The 16,968-nt window shown below is 40.9% G+C and overlaps 2 protein-coding genes across 2 annotated transcripts in view; one reads left to right on the top strand and one right to left on the bottom strand.

Moving 5' to 3' along the window:
- On the bottom strand, positions 1–7,908 carry CCDC43 (coiled-coil domain containing 43). Its single transcript, XM_042472988.1, has 5 exons — positions 7,716–7,908; positions 6,253–6,340; positions 2,994–3,129; positions 1,999–2,057; positions 1–800 (listed from the first exon to the last, which is right to left on the bottom strand). The coding sequence occupies exons 1-5, from the start codon at positions 7,878–7,880 to the stop codon at positions 613–615; spliced, it is 636 nt and encodes a 211-aa protein (XP_042328922.1). The 5' UTR covers positions 7,881–7,908; the 3' UTR covers positions 1–612.
- A 1,650-nt stretch (positions 7,909–9,558) lies between these two features.
- The window catches only part of DBF4B (DBF4 zinc finger B), a 28,702-nt gene continuing 21,292 nt past the window's right edge, over positions 9,559–16,968 (top strand). Inside the window, exon 1 of the mRNA XM_042471790.1 lies at positions 9,559–9,642. The gene's annotated coding sequence lies outside the window, so the exon portion shown is untranslated. The remainder of the gene's footprint in view (positions 9,643–16,968) is intronic.

Below are 16,968 nucleotides of genomic sequence, written 5' to 3'. Positions count from 1 at the left end.
TTAAATTCACCAAACTTTACTTAAATGGCAATAACACAGCCTTGCTGAAAGTACACAGAGATTGATTAGCTCAGCCTCAACAAGCAATAATTCTGGGTCAATTTTAGCTGCAGACGATGAAGTGTGCGGTGCACCCTGGCTTTTAGTTCATCTTCATAAGCTTGTCAAATGCTACCCTTCCTGTACCTTGCATATATGAGAAACTGGATTTTGCTCTAACAACTCCACCAACCAAAAGCAACCTTTGGCTAGAGTTTATATGCCAAGGCATATAACAGTTTCCCTTTAAGTGGTTAATAAAAGTAGAAAGTGACAAAGACAGGGGAAGATGGGAAGAGAAGTAGCCACCACACAGTTCTTTGGTTACAGATATTGGCTACAATCACTCAGCCCATCATTTAGAGAATAAACAGGTACAACACTGTTTTCTGTCACTGTTCCAAGGAAAAGGGAGTGTGCCCACCCTTCATCCTTCCCTCAAACTTTGCCCAAGTTATACTGCTGAAGTATTTTAAAAAAAAGTTCCTTCTGCTGAGCAATCTTTGTGTCTGTATGCTGTGCCATATATTAGATGAGGGGGAAGAGGGAGAAGGGTCCAACTGCTTTCCCTGGCTACCGCTTCCTCTCGCCTTTTTGTGTTCTCTTCTTCTCTTTCTCCTTGCGTTCTTGCTTTGACAACTTGTCCTTCTCCCGCTGGAGCTTATCTTGTTCCTTCTTCCGCTGTGACTCATCCCGCTGGTGCTCCCTCTCCAATTTCCGGGCATTCATCATGTCTTCTAGGTTGGTGTTTTTGAATAAAGCTGGAAGGAGGGAGTTAAGGACAATCAGGAACACAGTGGGCGGCTATGGTATACCATATGGGATCTCAGCCAGAGTCTGAATTCACCTCAACTGCACACCATTCTTCCTACAACTGATGCCTTTGGTCATCTGACCAGGACAGAGACCTGTAAGGACTCAGTCCAAATATGATTTACTTACTACAAGTGATAGAAATATCTAGCCCACAGGCCTACTATAGTCCACAGTGGGACAGAATCTGGCTTGCTCAAAGCTTCCTGCCAACCTTCACTCCTCCTCCAAAGCTCTCTCCTCAAACAAAAGTAGTTCTGCTATCTACTAGAACAGATTATCTTTTATAAGGGCTCTCCCATTGTTTCCTTCACTGTTTGGAGGTACTCAGTCGCTTGTTCTCAGTTCGTGCTCACAAAAGCCTGCTAGCTGAGAATGATCCTCTCCCCATCTTCAATTCCTCATATAGCAACAGTGGAAAAGAACCACCACCAGTCCAAAGCACAAAATGCAGAAATGCCTATGCAACTTGTATCTTGGCCATGGAAGAGCACATAGCTCTTCAGAACTTTGCCCACCATACTTCTTCCCACCTAGTGGTCTTACAGCTGGCCGGCAGGTGGGTGAGAATGGCTCTTCCACATAAATATCTCCTCCAACTGGGCAAAGCTCATGAGTAGAAATGCTAATGACACCAGGCGGTGTGATTACATCTTTGATATCATCTGGCACAAAGAGAATCCAGTCCACCTCCATCCCATTTAAACTTCCCAAAACCTGACTTATTGGACAGCGGCAAGGATGTGGGATTCCGGTATTCAAATTTTAACTGAGAATTTCATTTGTATAGTTAAAATAGTATCCTTACTTCAGCCTAATAGTATCTTTACTTCAGCCTCTGAAGAGAAATATACTGAAAATATGTAGCTGTTTGCAAATCAGAAGGTGTTATATAAATGATCACTACCAGTACCCATTCTTGTATAATTCACAGTACCCATCTAAGCTGTCTCATCATTGAGGCACAAATCAAAGCAATGAATATGAAAGTGAACTTCACAACTCACAATCCAAGGTAAAGCAGTGAGACTGCATTTCTCTCCAGTGATTCCATCCAATAGACATTACTGCCCTTCTTTTTGCTCTAAAATGAACTAAACATTCCCTTTCTCACATTACTAATCAACAGTAGTCTCAAAAGGATACATTTTTCAGAGCTGATAGTCACTGCTGCTGCTCCAGGATCATTTTGAACATCTGATTCAGTGTGCTGAGTTAAGGGTATTTGAACATTTGGGATAATGAATACTGCAGCAGGTGGGATGTGTGGAATAAGAGGGAGCACAAGAAACAGTCCTTGGGGAACACCATACAGTATTCCTTGCATTCCCAGACCTTTCTAAAGACACTTGCTTTGATTTCCTCTTCCATTTGGTATCAAGTAGGGCAAGATGAAAATATCTGTTCCCAGTATCTAGCAATTAAATATATACTGCCTCTGAACATGAATTTCCATTCCTAGCCACCCAGCTTATAGGCTACAATATGCCTGTCCTTTGTGAACGTGTCTATGAGCATTAACATATCTTTACAAGTGTATATCAGAGGATCTTGAAGCAAGTTTATGTTGACTTTGCTATTCTGTTCCACCTATATAGCCCACCAGCAATATGAGGGGCTGCTAATGTAATCATGCATATTTCAAGGCAATGAAATGTGCTATTTAAGCTGCTAGCGAAGTGGGACAATATTTTCTGATTTAAGGGGCAAGTTCAGATCTCTAGATTTCCCACGTATCGCGTATGGCACACCTGCGTAAAATGCGGGCACACTGTATTTTACCCTTGTTTCCATCTCTTCCTCCCCATTTCATCTCCTGTCTTAAATGATATACTGTAAGCTCACAGGAGCAGATGGTTATCTTCTGATTTGTTACTCTCTGAAGTGATATTGCATACTTATCACTACATAACATTTTATTCATTAATGGATTATACCCATACATTGCTCTGATTCCACAAAAGGAGTTTTGAATTGAGAGTCTGAGAGCCATTAAAGTAATGGCCATTTCTCTAAAAATAAGCATGCCCTCCTGAGATCAACCTGGAGTCCATGGAGATTTATAAACAGGAGTTCACTGTGTGAGATGACCTTAATGTAGATCCAACTAAATTTCAAAACTTGCATCATAGAAAGGATATTCTTCATCATCAGTCACATCAGCATACTGTGCCAAGAGGGCAGCCTTCCGCAGTGTTTCCTCCTTGGAGACCTCCTTTGGTTTCACCACAATCTGTGCCTGCTTTTCAATTATGTTGGCAATGGCTTGCACTTCATCTGGAGAAGGAAAAGAAATGACCAAACATATCTAAATACAAGTCCATGAGCATACGAATAAGAGTCCAGGGTTGTGTTTCTACAGGCTCACCCTACATTCCCTTCAGATCTTACCCACATTGGCTTTGCATGTCTTGGGGGTCACTTAGGACTATTTTGAGTCCAAGTATGAAGGTAAGTTACAATTAGAATCAATATCAAAACAGATAGGAAATAGCTCCCAGTTCATCTCCAGTTGCTACTCCTTTGAGATACTGTTCTGGCCCAATTATAGAGATCATCTAAAAGAGAAATTCACACTCTAAACAGAGAATTCCACACACTTTTAAAATTTAAACACTGTTACATCCATATGTTTACAACAAAGATCAAGATTAATCAAGTCATTTAATACTTCAAGGTGCTTTGTAGTTTCTTAACTTACAGCTTGTATATGATAAAATAAAAACTGATGTTGGTCATGCAATATTGTTTACAGTGAATTTCTGAACTCTCTTCACTATCATGTTATCTAAGGTATCTTTAATCTAGTCTGGATCTCATATGGACTTGTGTAATTTAAAGCAGGTAAAAGTGATCTGGGTGTAGAGAGTGTTCTGAGTGCAGGAGAATCAGCAGATTGATCTCCTCTGGCAGTGCATCCAGGACAGGCTGTAAATCTTCATCTAGAGGACTGGTTTTCCTGACAAACTCTTTGGTCACTTTGTCTGGAGGCAGCATTTTGTTTGCTGTCATTCACTCCTCTGGATGACCTTTCACAGCCATCTCATGAGAATATTAAGAAGCAAAATGAAAACATTAGAACTCACCCAGAGCTACACTCCTCTACTGCAGAACTTTCTTCCATCATAATCTCCCACAACATTTAGTGCCAGTTAGGATGCTTCATCTGCATCTCAAACTCAGCATGTTGAAGTCTAAACTTGATGTTACCTCCCAAATATTCCTCTTTATATATTTACTGCATACATTATCACCATCCATCCTGTTGATCAGGCACAGAGCCTTGATTTTACCTTGGATTCTTCCCTTTCTTCTCCTGCTCAGTTTATTGTCAAGTCAAATACAGGTATACCTCAGTTAACGAAGTAGGTGTGTTCTTGGGCTTCTTTAACAAAAAATTTGATACCAGAGCCAGAAATAACATGGAAAGAATAGGGACACGTTCCTACACCACAAAAGAGAAGAGCAGTTCAACATGTTTCAGCAAACTTTATTCAAAGCTAACAATATGCACATATGAAATGAAACAACTCTGCTGGGTAAGCCTTGCATATATAAAGAAAAACATTTTGAACCTTTTCTGGAGACCACTTAAGAACTTCTTCCAAAATATATCTAGGGATGACTTTTTTCCTTTTACCAGCTTTCTCTTTTCTTATGATTTCCATTTTGATGGCTGAACTTACTGATCTATACTTTTTTAACATTCAGGCTTATTTGTGTTCCTATTTTCTCTATGTTTGCTGTTCACATATTCACAGTAAGGGATTCTGGAGACAGCTGTTTTTTACCTTGCAAGCTGTAGACAAGCACACATAGCAACAGTAAAATCAGCTACAACATAACCTGATCCTTTCCACGCAGAACGTTCATTGCAGAAATGAATGCAAAAATGCAAGCAAAAGCAGGCACAAAAAACTTTATAAAAAGGAGCTTCACCAATAGAGGCTTTGTTAACTGAGGTATACCTGTAATTTGTCTCTGCATAAAACTGTGAAAATACATTGCTTTTCAATGAACTTTCAAATTTGCCTTTTTGTGAATCTACTAGATTACTGCAACCTTCTCCTGTCTCCTCCTCCTTTCCTTGTCATATCTTGGGTCTCTCACCTCTACTCAGAGGTCTGCTGCTACACAGTCTATCTGTTGCCACTTAAGACTACACAATTTTTCTTAAATCCTTGCTCTGGCTTCTTGTTTCTTTCTACATCCAGCACAAGGTCTTTAGCTTTACATTCACAGCTTTACCCAATATCCCTCTCCTATCATATCCTATTATGTGCCTAGCCTTCACTATTGCAACCCAATCATTCCCAGCCTTATAGTGGTATCTGCTGCCTTCCACCCAATCCCTCTCTTGATTCTCCATGCACCCAAACATGATACCATCTCTCTTCAAAGCCCTACTTTCCCTTAAAGGTTTCTGTTTAATCTCTGAGTCTTCATCTGCAAATGTAACAAAGCTTAAGCACAAGTGAATTCTATACATATTACAGTGCGCCCTCCCCTTACGCAGGGATCTGTTCCGCATAAGGGGAAACCAGCGCATGCTGAAGCCCCTTAGGAAGTAATGGGGCTTGCAGCCGTGGCACACAGCGGTGCCACACTAGTTCTTCCGGGGTGCGTGATGGGCTCTTCCAGCTTTCAGTGTATAATGAAAGTTGTGTATGGCATACCCATGTAAAACGTGGGCACACTGTATTTTACCCTTGTTTCCATCTCTTCCTCCCCCTGTTTCATTTCCTGTCTTAAATGATATACTGTAAGCTCCTAGGAGCAGGTGGTTATCTTCTGATTTGTTACTCTCTGAAGTGATATTGCACACTTATCACTACATAACATTTTATTCATTAATGGATAGTATAAGCAATTTTTTCTAAAATATCCTTTATTAGTATTGTAGGGAACCAAAGAGCCGGTACATATTGGCATGAAAAGCTGGCTTCCAACCAGCTTGGGGACATGGCGTATGCATGATGCACACCCCCAAGGCAGCTGTCTTCACGCTGCCCGGCTGCCCATCAGCAGCCAGCTTCAAGATGCTCTGGCGGTGTGGTGTTTATATACTGCACAAACGCCATAAAGCCACAGTGGGGAGGAGAAAGCCAACTTTTTACCAGCTCAAAAAAGAGCAGCATTTTGCTGCTTCTTTTTGGGCTGGCAAAAAGCCAGATTGTGGGCGCGGTGTGCAGTTGCTGCAACCCCAGCCTGGCTCTTTCAGGGGTGGTCTGTTTCACCCCAAAGTCTCAGAGATCAAGGACAGAAGCTTGTGTAGGAAAATTAAGAGAATGAAAAGAAAATACAGCAAGGAGGAAAAACTCTTAAAGCTTCAGAGAAAGAATGTATAAACACCACATAAAAAGTCACTAAAGTGATGCCAAAATGAATGACATGAAATACCTTCTTTTTTCTCAGCATTTCCAGCGTTTTGGGCCTCTGACCACCTTTCAACTATTTCCCTGCAAACATCTTGGAGCACATCTTCATCCTGATAAAGTGGAGAACAATGTTTTAAGTTGAAAAAGATTTCTTCATAGTTAAAAGAGAAAGTTACCACTGTAAGTGCTTTTTATATGGATCATGAAGTTGTGAAGGTCAAATCCAGTCTCTTTTTGGGCTTCTTTCAATTTGACCCCACATGGTGTTACCTGATCCCTTTCTGGTCCTAGTGAGAAAAGGATAATGATTGGCTACATCTGCTCACGTAAGAACACAAAACTGTATTCAAATTGCAAGCGGAGAAGCTTACAATTAAATGCTACATTACTCTTTTCATTTTTTCAGCATAATATGTAAGTGTCCATACTTGTTTTTTTATCTATGCATTGCACAGACACTCTATAAACATGAAGCCCTTAATGCTAGTTTTTGCCATCTTTTTCATAGAACCTGATCATTGCGTGTGGAATCAATTCATGCAATACACTGGAACTGTAGTTTGTTGCTACACCAGATCTGCACTGCAGAAACTATCCAGTTTGACCTCATTTTAATTATCATGGCTTAGTGCTGTGGAATTCTGGGAAGCGTGGCTTTAGGAGCACTGGTGCCATGACAAACTACAAACCCCAAGGCTCCACAGCACTGAGCCATAGCAGTGAAAGCAGATTTCTTTGACTGCCATGGCACAATGCTATGGTGCCTCCAACAAACTACAGTTCTCAGAACTCCATAGCATCGAGCCATGGCAGTTAAAGTGGGGTCAAACCAGATTATTTCATCTAAATGCAGCCTAGCAAGCCATTCATGTCTGACCCACACACTCCCATCTACATCATGGTCCAGAACACACTGCTAGGGAATTCTGGGAACTGTAGTTTTGTGAGACATCTAGCACTCTCTGTCATGAGAGCTCTGTTGCCACAATAAACTACAGTCCCCTGGATCCCATAGTACTGAGCCAGAACAGATAAAGCGATCTCAAACTGGATTGTGTCTGCAGCGTGTTTTGGACCCACATGGGTAATTGTGTTGTCCTGCCTTGTAGGCTTATCTTCGCAGTGCAGATGCAGCCCTGGTACATTTCTAACAGAGGAAAGATCTGACCAGAAGCTTCCTAACCCACTCTTCAGATGCCTTGGCTGCAGCCTTTTAGATTGTAAGCCTGAGGGCAGGGAACCGTCTAATTAAAAACAGTATTAATAATAATGATTGTAAGCAGCCCTAAGGGACTTAATTCAGTGTTTAATTCAGTGTAACAAATGCAAATGCAACCCTAAAACCAGGAGAGAAGCCAAGCCTCAGTTTTAGCTTAGCCTTCTCCTGCTGCAATGCAGGGCAATGGGAGAAACCAGGCTACGGAAGCCGGCCTGGGCCAATCCTGAAAAGGCCGCCGCCTTCGCCTTCATCTTCGGCTCCCTCACCGGTTCCCCCGCCGCTAGCGCTCCCGCCAGCCCTTCCAGCCGCTCGGCGTCGCACTCTGCCTCCCGCAAGACGCCTCGGATGTATCCGCCGTAGACGTCCCCGTCCAGGCCCAGGGCCTCCAGGCGCCCCTCCAGCCACGGCTCGAACGCGCAGGGCGCCGCCATCTTAGGTCAGGCTGCGAGGTAGGCGCGGCCCAAGGCGCATGCGCGACAAGAAGGGGGCGGGGCTTCATCACTGAGGGAACACAGATAGGAACTGAGTCTGACCCTCTTTGGATGAATAGGCCATTTCCTAGTGCACCCTGAAGCAGCCTCTGCATGGCAGGAATAGCCCAGTTTGAGAGCACTTGAACTGGCAGGGCTCCAGGCTGTGGAATTCTGGGAAGTGTAGTTTGTTGTGGCAGGTGCCACAACAAACTACACTTCCCAGAATTCCACAGCCTGGAGCCCTGCCAGTTCAAGTGGTATCAACCTTTGTTATTCCTGCAGTGCAGATACAGCCTTAGCCTTCTCTGTCACAGGGATCTGGTGCCAGAGCAAATGACAGCTCCCAGAATTCCATAGCTTTGAGCCACATGGCATTTGAAGCAGTGTCAAACTAGATTATTTCTGCCATGGGGATGCAGCCCGAGAAGCCGTTTTTAAACATCGCAAAGGGTGGAAGTTAAGAGTTCAACTACACTATAGAAATAATGCAATTTGACTCCCGTTTAAGGGCTGTAGCCCCCATCCTATGGAATCCTGGGACTTGGTAGTCTTCAGCCTTCTTTGCCAAAGGAGTGCTGGTGCCTGATGCACAACTATAAATCCCAGGATCCTGTAGCGTGGGGCCATGGCAGTTAAAGGGGTCAAACTACAACCAGCCCTCCATATCCACAGATGTTTTATCCACATATTCAAAGCCAAGATTTTAGGTCATTTCCAGTGGCTCCTGCATTTCAGAAGTGGCACTTTAACTAGAGGTCATTCTCCCTGACCTGAGGCTTACTATGCATAGAGGAATGTTGGACTGGAAATCCAAACTGGTTTCACTCCTATCTTTAACCTCCAATGTCTTATCAGTTCTTAGATGATTTTAATTGTTTAAAATTTGGTTGTATTTTTTTAAAAAACGTGTGACATACAAATGAAATAAATAAACATGCTACTATATGTTGAGAACTGTTACAGCGTATAAAGTCATACTGTAAGTTTCTTAATATGAATACATATATTATTAACAATGTGGCAATCACTGAACCTTCCCCATTGCTGTCTAAAATACAGAGGACTGTTAGACTTATGTTCTTAGATTGTATCGTTATCTATTATTTATATGTATTATGCTATTATTAGGGAACCATCTAATTAAAAAGATTGTATGTACAGCGCTGTGTAAATTTACAGCGCTTTATAAATAAAGGATAATAATAATAATAATATTTTTAAGATTGTATGCCGTGGGCAGGTTTACTTTATCTGTTTTATTGTTTGTATGTACAGCACTGTGCAAATCTACAGCGCTATATAAATAAACCATAATGATAATAATAATAATAATAATAATAATAGATTGTTTTAATTGTTTAATATTTTATTGTATTTTGTAAAAATATGCAGCATTTGAAAGAAAGAAAGAAAGATGCAGGCTAGTCTACTTAAGGAAGGATAGTCTAAGGATTGCTTCCATTTAATTATTAGTGCCTTCAGTTTAGAAGACTACATGCTTCACTCTATTTTCCAAGGCAAAACCAGAATGCCTATTACAGTATTTCCCTCCCTCCTTTTCAAACTCCGCCTAGTTTGGTCCTTCCTGCTTTCCGTAGTTCCCAGACTCTCTTAGGCAATCAGCATTGGCAGAAAATTTAAACTTGGTTCAGTGGCAGTTTCAAGGAAAGGAGGTTAACCACCTCTCAGTTTCATTGATCAAAAGAAACAGCTTTTAGAGGTAAGTAAAGATTTTGAAGCTTCTTTGTGCAAAGAATGGAGGATGATCCACAACAAGTTGAAGCTACTCAATTCTTAATACAATTTAATTCATTCATCTCTGATCCTGGACTCTGTTTGTTGGCTTCCTTCCTAGCAATCTAAAATTTATGGCTCCGGAGACCTTGTGCAGGTCACACTCTCTCAGCCTCAGGACATGGCAATGCTTTAAACTCTAAATGACTCCAAATGTCCAAAACAGGGTGACCAGATGTCCTCCTTTTTTCCAGGACCTGTCCTCCATTTCAACCTTCTGCCCAGGAGGGATTCCAAAATGCCCCCCATTTTGAGCATTACTCAGAAGCATAAAATTACATTTGAACTATAGTGTTTTGAGCTTTTTGTGTTCTAATATCCTACATTTTTTCCTCAGATGTCCTCCATTTTGCGGTGCCTTGTCCTCCTTTGCGGTTGTTAGGACATCTGGGCACCCTGAAAGCACCCCCTTTCGCATTCGCTTACATATTTAGGCTTTTTTAATCATGAATTTTAAACATGAATTTTATATTAATTAGTATTCTACGTATTGTAATATAAAGATTGCGTAGATCTCTTAATATGTGTTTTTTGTGCAGCTTAAGATGAGTATTTTATGTAATGATTGTGTTTTAACTGTGTTGTAACCATAAAATTATTATTATTATTATTATTTAAAATTACTGTTATGGATTTGCATGAAAGTTTTATGCTTTTGAGTGCACAGTTTCTCTCTCTCTGTGTCCTTTCTCTCCCTTTTTATTTTATTACCAGGTAACTTCATTATCTCCTGTTAAACACCAGCCAAAAGTAGAATTTGTGCCAAAATACATCTCAAGCTGCCACAGAATTTCTTTGGTCTTATTTTTAAAAGAGAAGCATGTTTGCAGGAGAGAGGAATCAGAGAATTAGATGTCATGTGCTTTCAACTCATTTCCAACTTATGGCCACCCTAAGGTGAACCTATCATGGGGTTTTCTTGGCAAGGTTCTTCAGAAGTGGTTTGTCATTGCCATCCTCTGAAGCTGAGAGAGAGTGACTCACCCAAGGTCACTCAGTGGGTTTCCAAGGCTCGCTGGGGATTCAAACCCTGGTCTCCAGAGTCATAGTCTGATGCTCAAGCCACTATGCCACACTGGCTCTCCCAGAATACCGCTCTAAATGTGTAAGAAACCAGAATTTTTTTCCGTTTGTGTTTGAAGAGGAAAAAAAGAACAAAGGAGTTGGATGAAACAATTGGAGACCCTTTAAGTGCAGTTGTTTTCAATGGGAGAGGGCAGGAAGATCCTGTCCCAGGATTAATCATTCTGCAGCCTCTTTTCTCAGAATGGGCTGTGCTTATATATAGGTAAATAAATCAAATGTATGAAAACAATGTACACTCTTCCCTCCACATTCGCAGGGGTTAGGGGCACAGAACCCACATGGATGTGGAAAAAAATGCAAATAACAAATCTCATGGTCCTCCAGTGCAACTCTGTGGTCAACATCTGCCAGACATTGACCACAGAATTGCGTTGGAGGAGCTATAAATGCCTAGCGGAGTGTTCTCTCTAGGGATCACTAGGTCCTTTGTGCAACTGTTAGTTAAAGTTGACCATAGAGTTGCAACAGAGGACCTAGATACAGTATTCCTAGAGAGAACATACAATCAGACCTCTCCTTACGCGGGGGATCCGTTCCAGCCTATGCTTGAACCCCATTCAAGTGAATGGGGTTTGTGTGCATGGCGGTGCATACGCACCATAGGCGTGCACCCTATTCATCCAAATGGGATGTGCTGCAACTTGTATCCCATGTGCTGCCACGCGGCTTGATCTCATAAGCTCAAAGCCACGTATAACGCGGGTGCACTGTATTAATCAAATCCATGAATAATCAAATCCGCAAAAACCAAAGCCACAAATGTGGAGGGATGAGTGCATGTTTCTATTACACACATTCATTTAATGAAAATAAATCCTTGTAGTGGTGTTCCTGAAACTTCTCACCAGTTGGATGAGTGGTGAGTGCTGTCCTGCACAAGGTATAACCATCAACTTCATCATCTCCTCTCAAATACCAGTCAGACATAGAGTTTGTGCCAAAATATATCTCAAGCTGCCACAGAATTTCTTGGGTCTTATTTTTCCAGGGAGGGTCAATGGCTGTAAGGCTGCATCCACACTGCAGAAAAAATCCAGTAAGACACTACTACTTCAATTGCCTTAGTTCATTGCTATGGGATTCTGGCAACTGTAGGTTTGTGAAATATTGACCTTTTCTGTCTGAGCTCTAGCCCCAGAACAAATGATAATTCCCAGAATCCCATAGCATTGAGCCATGCCAGTTGAGGTGGTGTGAAACTGGATTATTTCTCCATTGTGGATGCAGCCTTAGGTCCAAAACACACTGCAGAAATAATCCAGTTTGAAACTGCTTTAACTTCCCTGGCTCATTGCCAGGGAATCCTGGGAATTGTACTTTATTGTAGCACCACAGCTCTCTGACAGAGAAGGTAAACATCTCACAAAACTACAATTCTCAGAATTTTCTAGCAGTGAGTCAGGGCAGTTAAAGCAGTCTCAAACCGAATGATTTCTGCAGTGTGTTTTGGACCTTAGTGTGCTTTCCCTATCCATAAAAAGAGGCCTGCGGGAATAGTCCAACAAGGGCCTTTCCAGACCAATATCCTGTTTTCCACAGTGACCAACCAAATGCCTCTGGGAAACCGTGACCAGGACAATAACACTCTCCTGCTGCCATTTTTAAGCAGTTCGTCTCAGCAAATGAAGGAAAATTATAGTTGTTATGATTAGTACAGTGAGCCCTTGGTAGCCACTGGGATTTGGTTCTAGGACCCCATGTGGATACCAAAATCTGTGGCTGTTCGAATCCCATTAAATACAATGAATAGTAAAATGGGGGTCCTTGTATACGTAAAATGGCAAAATCAAGCTTTGCTATTTCTAATATATACATTTTAAAAACATTTTCAATCTATGGATGCTTGAATCTGTGGATAAGGAGGGCTGACTGTAGTTAGCGGTTAATATTTTTCATGAATTGATCTAATTCCCTTTTGACACACTGCCTGAGTTAGCAGTTGTCAAGACACATTGAGTAAATGAATGAAATTTATTACGGTCAGTGACCAGTACAAAGACATATTAGAACAGTAAATTCTGCATGCATGTTGTGACCTTTCCTTACATGACAATTGCTCCAATTTCTCTGCTAAGTTTCATTGCCCTCTTCTGCACCTCCTCCATCTCTATAATACCCTTCTTGAACTTGGATAGTCAGTGCTGTACACAGTATTACAAGTATGGTTCACCTTCTCTCCATTTCATATCATAGAATGACAATATTGGCAGTTTTATTTCAGCCCCATTCCTAATTTTTTAGCATGATATCTGCCTTTTTTTCCTTAGCTATCATACATTGGGTCAACATTTATGGGCCTAATATTGACAGCCACAGTTATTCTCTAGTCTATCCCATCTGTTTAATTTGTATGTTTATTCTGATATACAGAATCACAACAACCCTAATATATTTCTTGTATACAGTTGGTTCTCCCCCGTTCACCACTTTCTTTTATGCCTCCTCCCCCCCTTTTTTAACCAACCACTTTCTTTCTCATCTTGACTCAGAGACTTCTAATATTGCCATAAAACAATTATGTATGGTGCATCTCTTCTAAAGTGTCTGCCAACTACATTTTTCCTTATGGTCCTTTGGCCTTTTTGACTGGCTGTCATGGTTTCCTGTAACACACTAAACAGGCATCATTTGGATAATCAAAAATGTTTTCACACACTTCTTTTAGGGATGATTCATTTCTAGCTGGCTGCTTCCCAGCTCTTGTCAGTGGTTAGTGTAAAAGCAGCTGTGCTACCTTTTTGGTATTAAACCCCATCAGTCACAATAAGTGGCTCCTGTCTCTTCTTTAACCTTGTGCCTCACAAACCCAAATGTCTGTTAACATTATCATCTCATTGATGCCTTGAGACCTTGTCTTGGGGGAGTGCAATAGGTCCCTAGGTACTATTGCTCACCCCTGCTCTAAATGGTAATTTAACAACCTAGAAACATTTAGGGGTAGCCGTGTTGGCCATATAGCAAATCTAATAACATCCAAACAATGATACTTTTATTAGGCCAACCAAAATACACAACTACATGTTGCAAGCTTTTGAAGTCACATTGGCTTCTTCATCAGGCAAACAGGAGAGAAACAGAAAATGCAGGCGTAGGGCTAACATCTATTTTTTTCTCCTGTTTTCCTGATGAAGAAGCCAGTGTGACTTTGAAAGCTTGCAGCATGTAGTTGTGCATTTTGGTTGGTCCAATAAAGGTATCATTGTTTGGATGTTATTGGATTAACAACCTAAACTTTGCTTCCAAGACCAAACAACTACATTTCCCTGTGACACTGGTACTGACCCTGCCCATGGTTGCTGACACCTATCCCAAACTGTCCAGTAGCCTCTTTAAACAAAGGATGACATTCATAACCTTTGTTGTAGGCAGTTGCCATTTATCTATATCATGTCTATATCTTCTAATGATCAATTTGGCCTCTACAAGGAGCACCCTGCACTGGCCTAGAGCAGTGGTTTCCAAACTTTAGTCCTCCAGGTGTTTTGGATTTCAGCTTCCAGAACCCACAGCCAGCTTGGCCAACAGCTAAAAATTCTGGAAGCTGAAGTCCAAAATATCAGGAAGGTTTGGGAACCTCTGCCCTAGAGATACCAAAAATACAAGAAGGTACTAACAGTATGTCATGGTATTTCCTTTTGCCTCAAAGTGACAACTTTAGAGGAGCCATTATCTTGGGAAAGTGATACCACTACTATATCCCCTAATAACGTAATCAACCAATTCTCTGTCTCTCTCAGCTTTTGCTGATCTGGTACCTTGGCATCCAGAAAACAAATGTGGCTCCCAAAAACCAGGAGCTCATTGTTCTGTGGATACCTGTAGCTTCTATCCAACAGACTGATTGTCTTTAATATGATGCTTTGTGCATTTCACTAGGGAGCCTCATACCTCTGATGGCTTCACAACTGTTTTTCGTTTAGTGAACCTGCTGGGTTTTGTATGATCAAATCATGAGAGGGTTGATTGTTCTGGCCTGTTCCACTCTGCTGGAAAACTTCCACTCCAGAGGCTTCCTTTTATATTCCTAGCTGCCTTCCAAAATTTGCTGAACTAATTTGGGGGAATTCAAAGATACAGCTGTGTTAGTCTGTAGTATCAACATGTAGAGAGATCTTGTAGCACCTTTGAGACTAACTAAAGAAAGAAGTTGGCAGCATGAGCTTTCACAGACTTAAGTCTACTTCCTCAAATGCATTTACAGTCTTATATATGCCCTAGGTCTGTGAGAATTGAATGAAAATCCTTTGTGTATGGAAAGAAGTGGCAAGCCCAGTTTTAACTATGGAACTGACCTGTGACACATTTCAACACTGTCTGACACCATCTTCATAGGGACATCATTCATCTATTGTCTTCATCTACAGGCTAGTTCCACTACCATTTCATCTCCATGCACAAAGGCTAGTTCACAATCCTTTTGTTCACAAACTGGGCTTGCCACTTCATTTCCATGCACAAAGGATTTTGAATTCCAATTTACATTCTCACAGACCTAGGGCATATATAAATCTGTCCCTGTTTTATCACTCTACCAAATGCATCTGAGGAAGTACTGTAGACTTAAGTCTACGAAAGCTCATGTTGCCAACTTCTTTCTTTAGCCTCAAAGGTGCTACATGATCTCTACATACTAATTTGGGGGGGGAGGGAGTTGCTTGTGTCTAGTTTGTAATAAAACTTAGATCTGTGCTTATCTATTGAGCCTAGTAATGGAACCAATAATGAGAACGACAGGAAAAAAGAGTGCTTCTGAAAAAGACGAAAAAATAGTGGAAACTAGGGAGCTATATTAGCAAACATTCCAGAAAAGCAGTAGCTTCTCAAAATCTAGTTTTAATGTTTCTCTCCTATAATAATTTTTGCTTGTATTTTAGCTTCCTGGAGCAATAATTTTGCAAATCCTGCTGGCTCAGTTCTGCGTTGGCCCAGAAGTTTGTCATTGAGGCTTTCTTGGTGAGTATATGAACTCAGGCTTTCTAGGTGACACGGAGTATCTTTGCTGAGTGAAAAAGGGTAGTCTGTTCTAAAAATGGAAACTTGTTCATAGGATCATTCTTTCTGTTGCTCAATTAGTCCTTGGCTGTCATTCTCAAACTATGTTCTAGGACATGTTAATGTGCCATGGCAGGAATGATAAATGATTAATTTCAAGCTCTTGTGCACTTAGCTTCTGTTTATTTCTATTTTTTAAATCACATATGCTTATCCTGTCCTAGAGTGTTCATTTTTAAAAACAAGGATATAGATTATAGGTTCTAATTAGAAATTATTACTTTTGTATGTTTAACTTAATAAGTAATACCAATATATATCTTTTTAAAAATGTATGACAAAGACAAACGTCTCTCTTAGTTTAATCTTAACAATTTATCTTTAAGAATTGTGTCCAAGGTGACCAGCTCTTATAAGCTTTATTGGTTTCCTATTTTCCTTAATTCTCAAATAACTTATATATTTAGACATTTGGGTTACTTTGGATACGCCTTTACCACTTTTCAGCTCTTAGAGAGTATCATCTTATGTCTATTTTTGGCACGTGTTATCCACACCACAGTAGTCTTTGAGCTGAAAGTAATGGCTCATAGGGGAGGCTAACTGCAGTATGACTGACCCCTCTGGCCTTGCTCCTTTCAGTTCATCTTGACTGAACTGGGTACTTTTTCTTTTATCTCTATCTGTAGCACTTGGCTTGTTTGCTCCTTTTTCAGACACAAAGCAGGTGTTGTCTGAGGGAGCTGGTTTGCTGCAACTCAACAAAAATTGCTTCCCTTCATCTTTCCTCTGTTGTATTAGATGGGCAAGAAAGAGAAAGGCTTCTAATTTTTGCACCCACAGTTTTTCATCTTATCTGTTTACAGCATTTTGGTACTGTCCATTTGCAAAAAATTCTCTAAATTGTTCAAGCAACAGAAAACTAAAATCATGAAGTATAAAAATAAACCTGAGGGTGGGTGGCTATTGTGACATGCAAAGGAAGACAGTGTTTTTCCTAATCATAGCCACCAAATCATCACACAAACATTCTGGTTACCAAAACTGAAGCAAACATTGCAGAAAGTTCTCTACAGCAGAATGAATCAGGGTCCCTTCGTAACCAAAGACACCCTACTGGAAACCTATTTTGGGTAAAAAGCGGGGGCTGGCTAGCAACATTGGCTGTCTGATC

Source organism: Sceloporus undulatus, chromosome 6 (genome assembly GCF_019175285.1).
Source record: "Sceloporus undulatus isolate JIND9_A2432 ecotype Alabama chromosome 6, SceUnd_v1.1, whole genome shotgun sequence".
Classification (NCBI taxonomy): Eukaryota; Metazoa; Chordata; class Lepidosauria; order Squamata; family Phrynosomatidae; genus Sceloporus; species Sceloporus undulatus.
Note: the sequence above shows the minus strand (reverse complement) of the source record. Positions and strands in the feature narration are given on the sequence as shown.

Coding starts and splice junctions, on each gene's coding strand:
- CCDC43 (XM_042472988.1), bottom strand. CDS start 7,880: ATGGCGGCGCCCTGCGCGTTCGAGCCGTGGCTGGAGGGGCGCCTGGAG. Junction 3,130..6,252: donor AAATGCTGAGAAAAAAGAAG/GTATTTCATGTC, acceptor TTCCTTCTCCAG/ATGAAGTGCAAGCCATTGCC. Junction 801..1,998: donor GACTATCAGCTCTGAAAAAT/GTATCCTTTTGA, acceptor CCCTCCTTCCAG/CTTTATTCAAAAACACCAAC.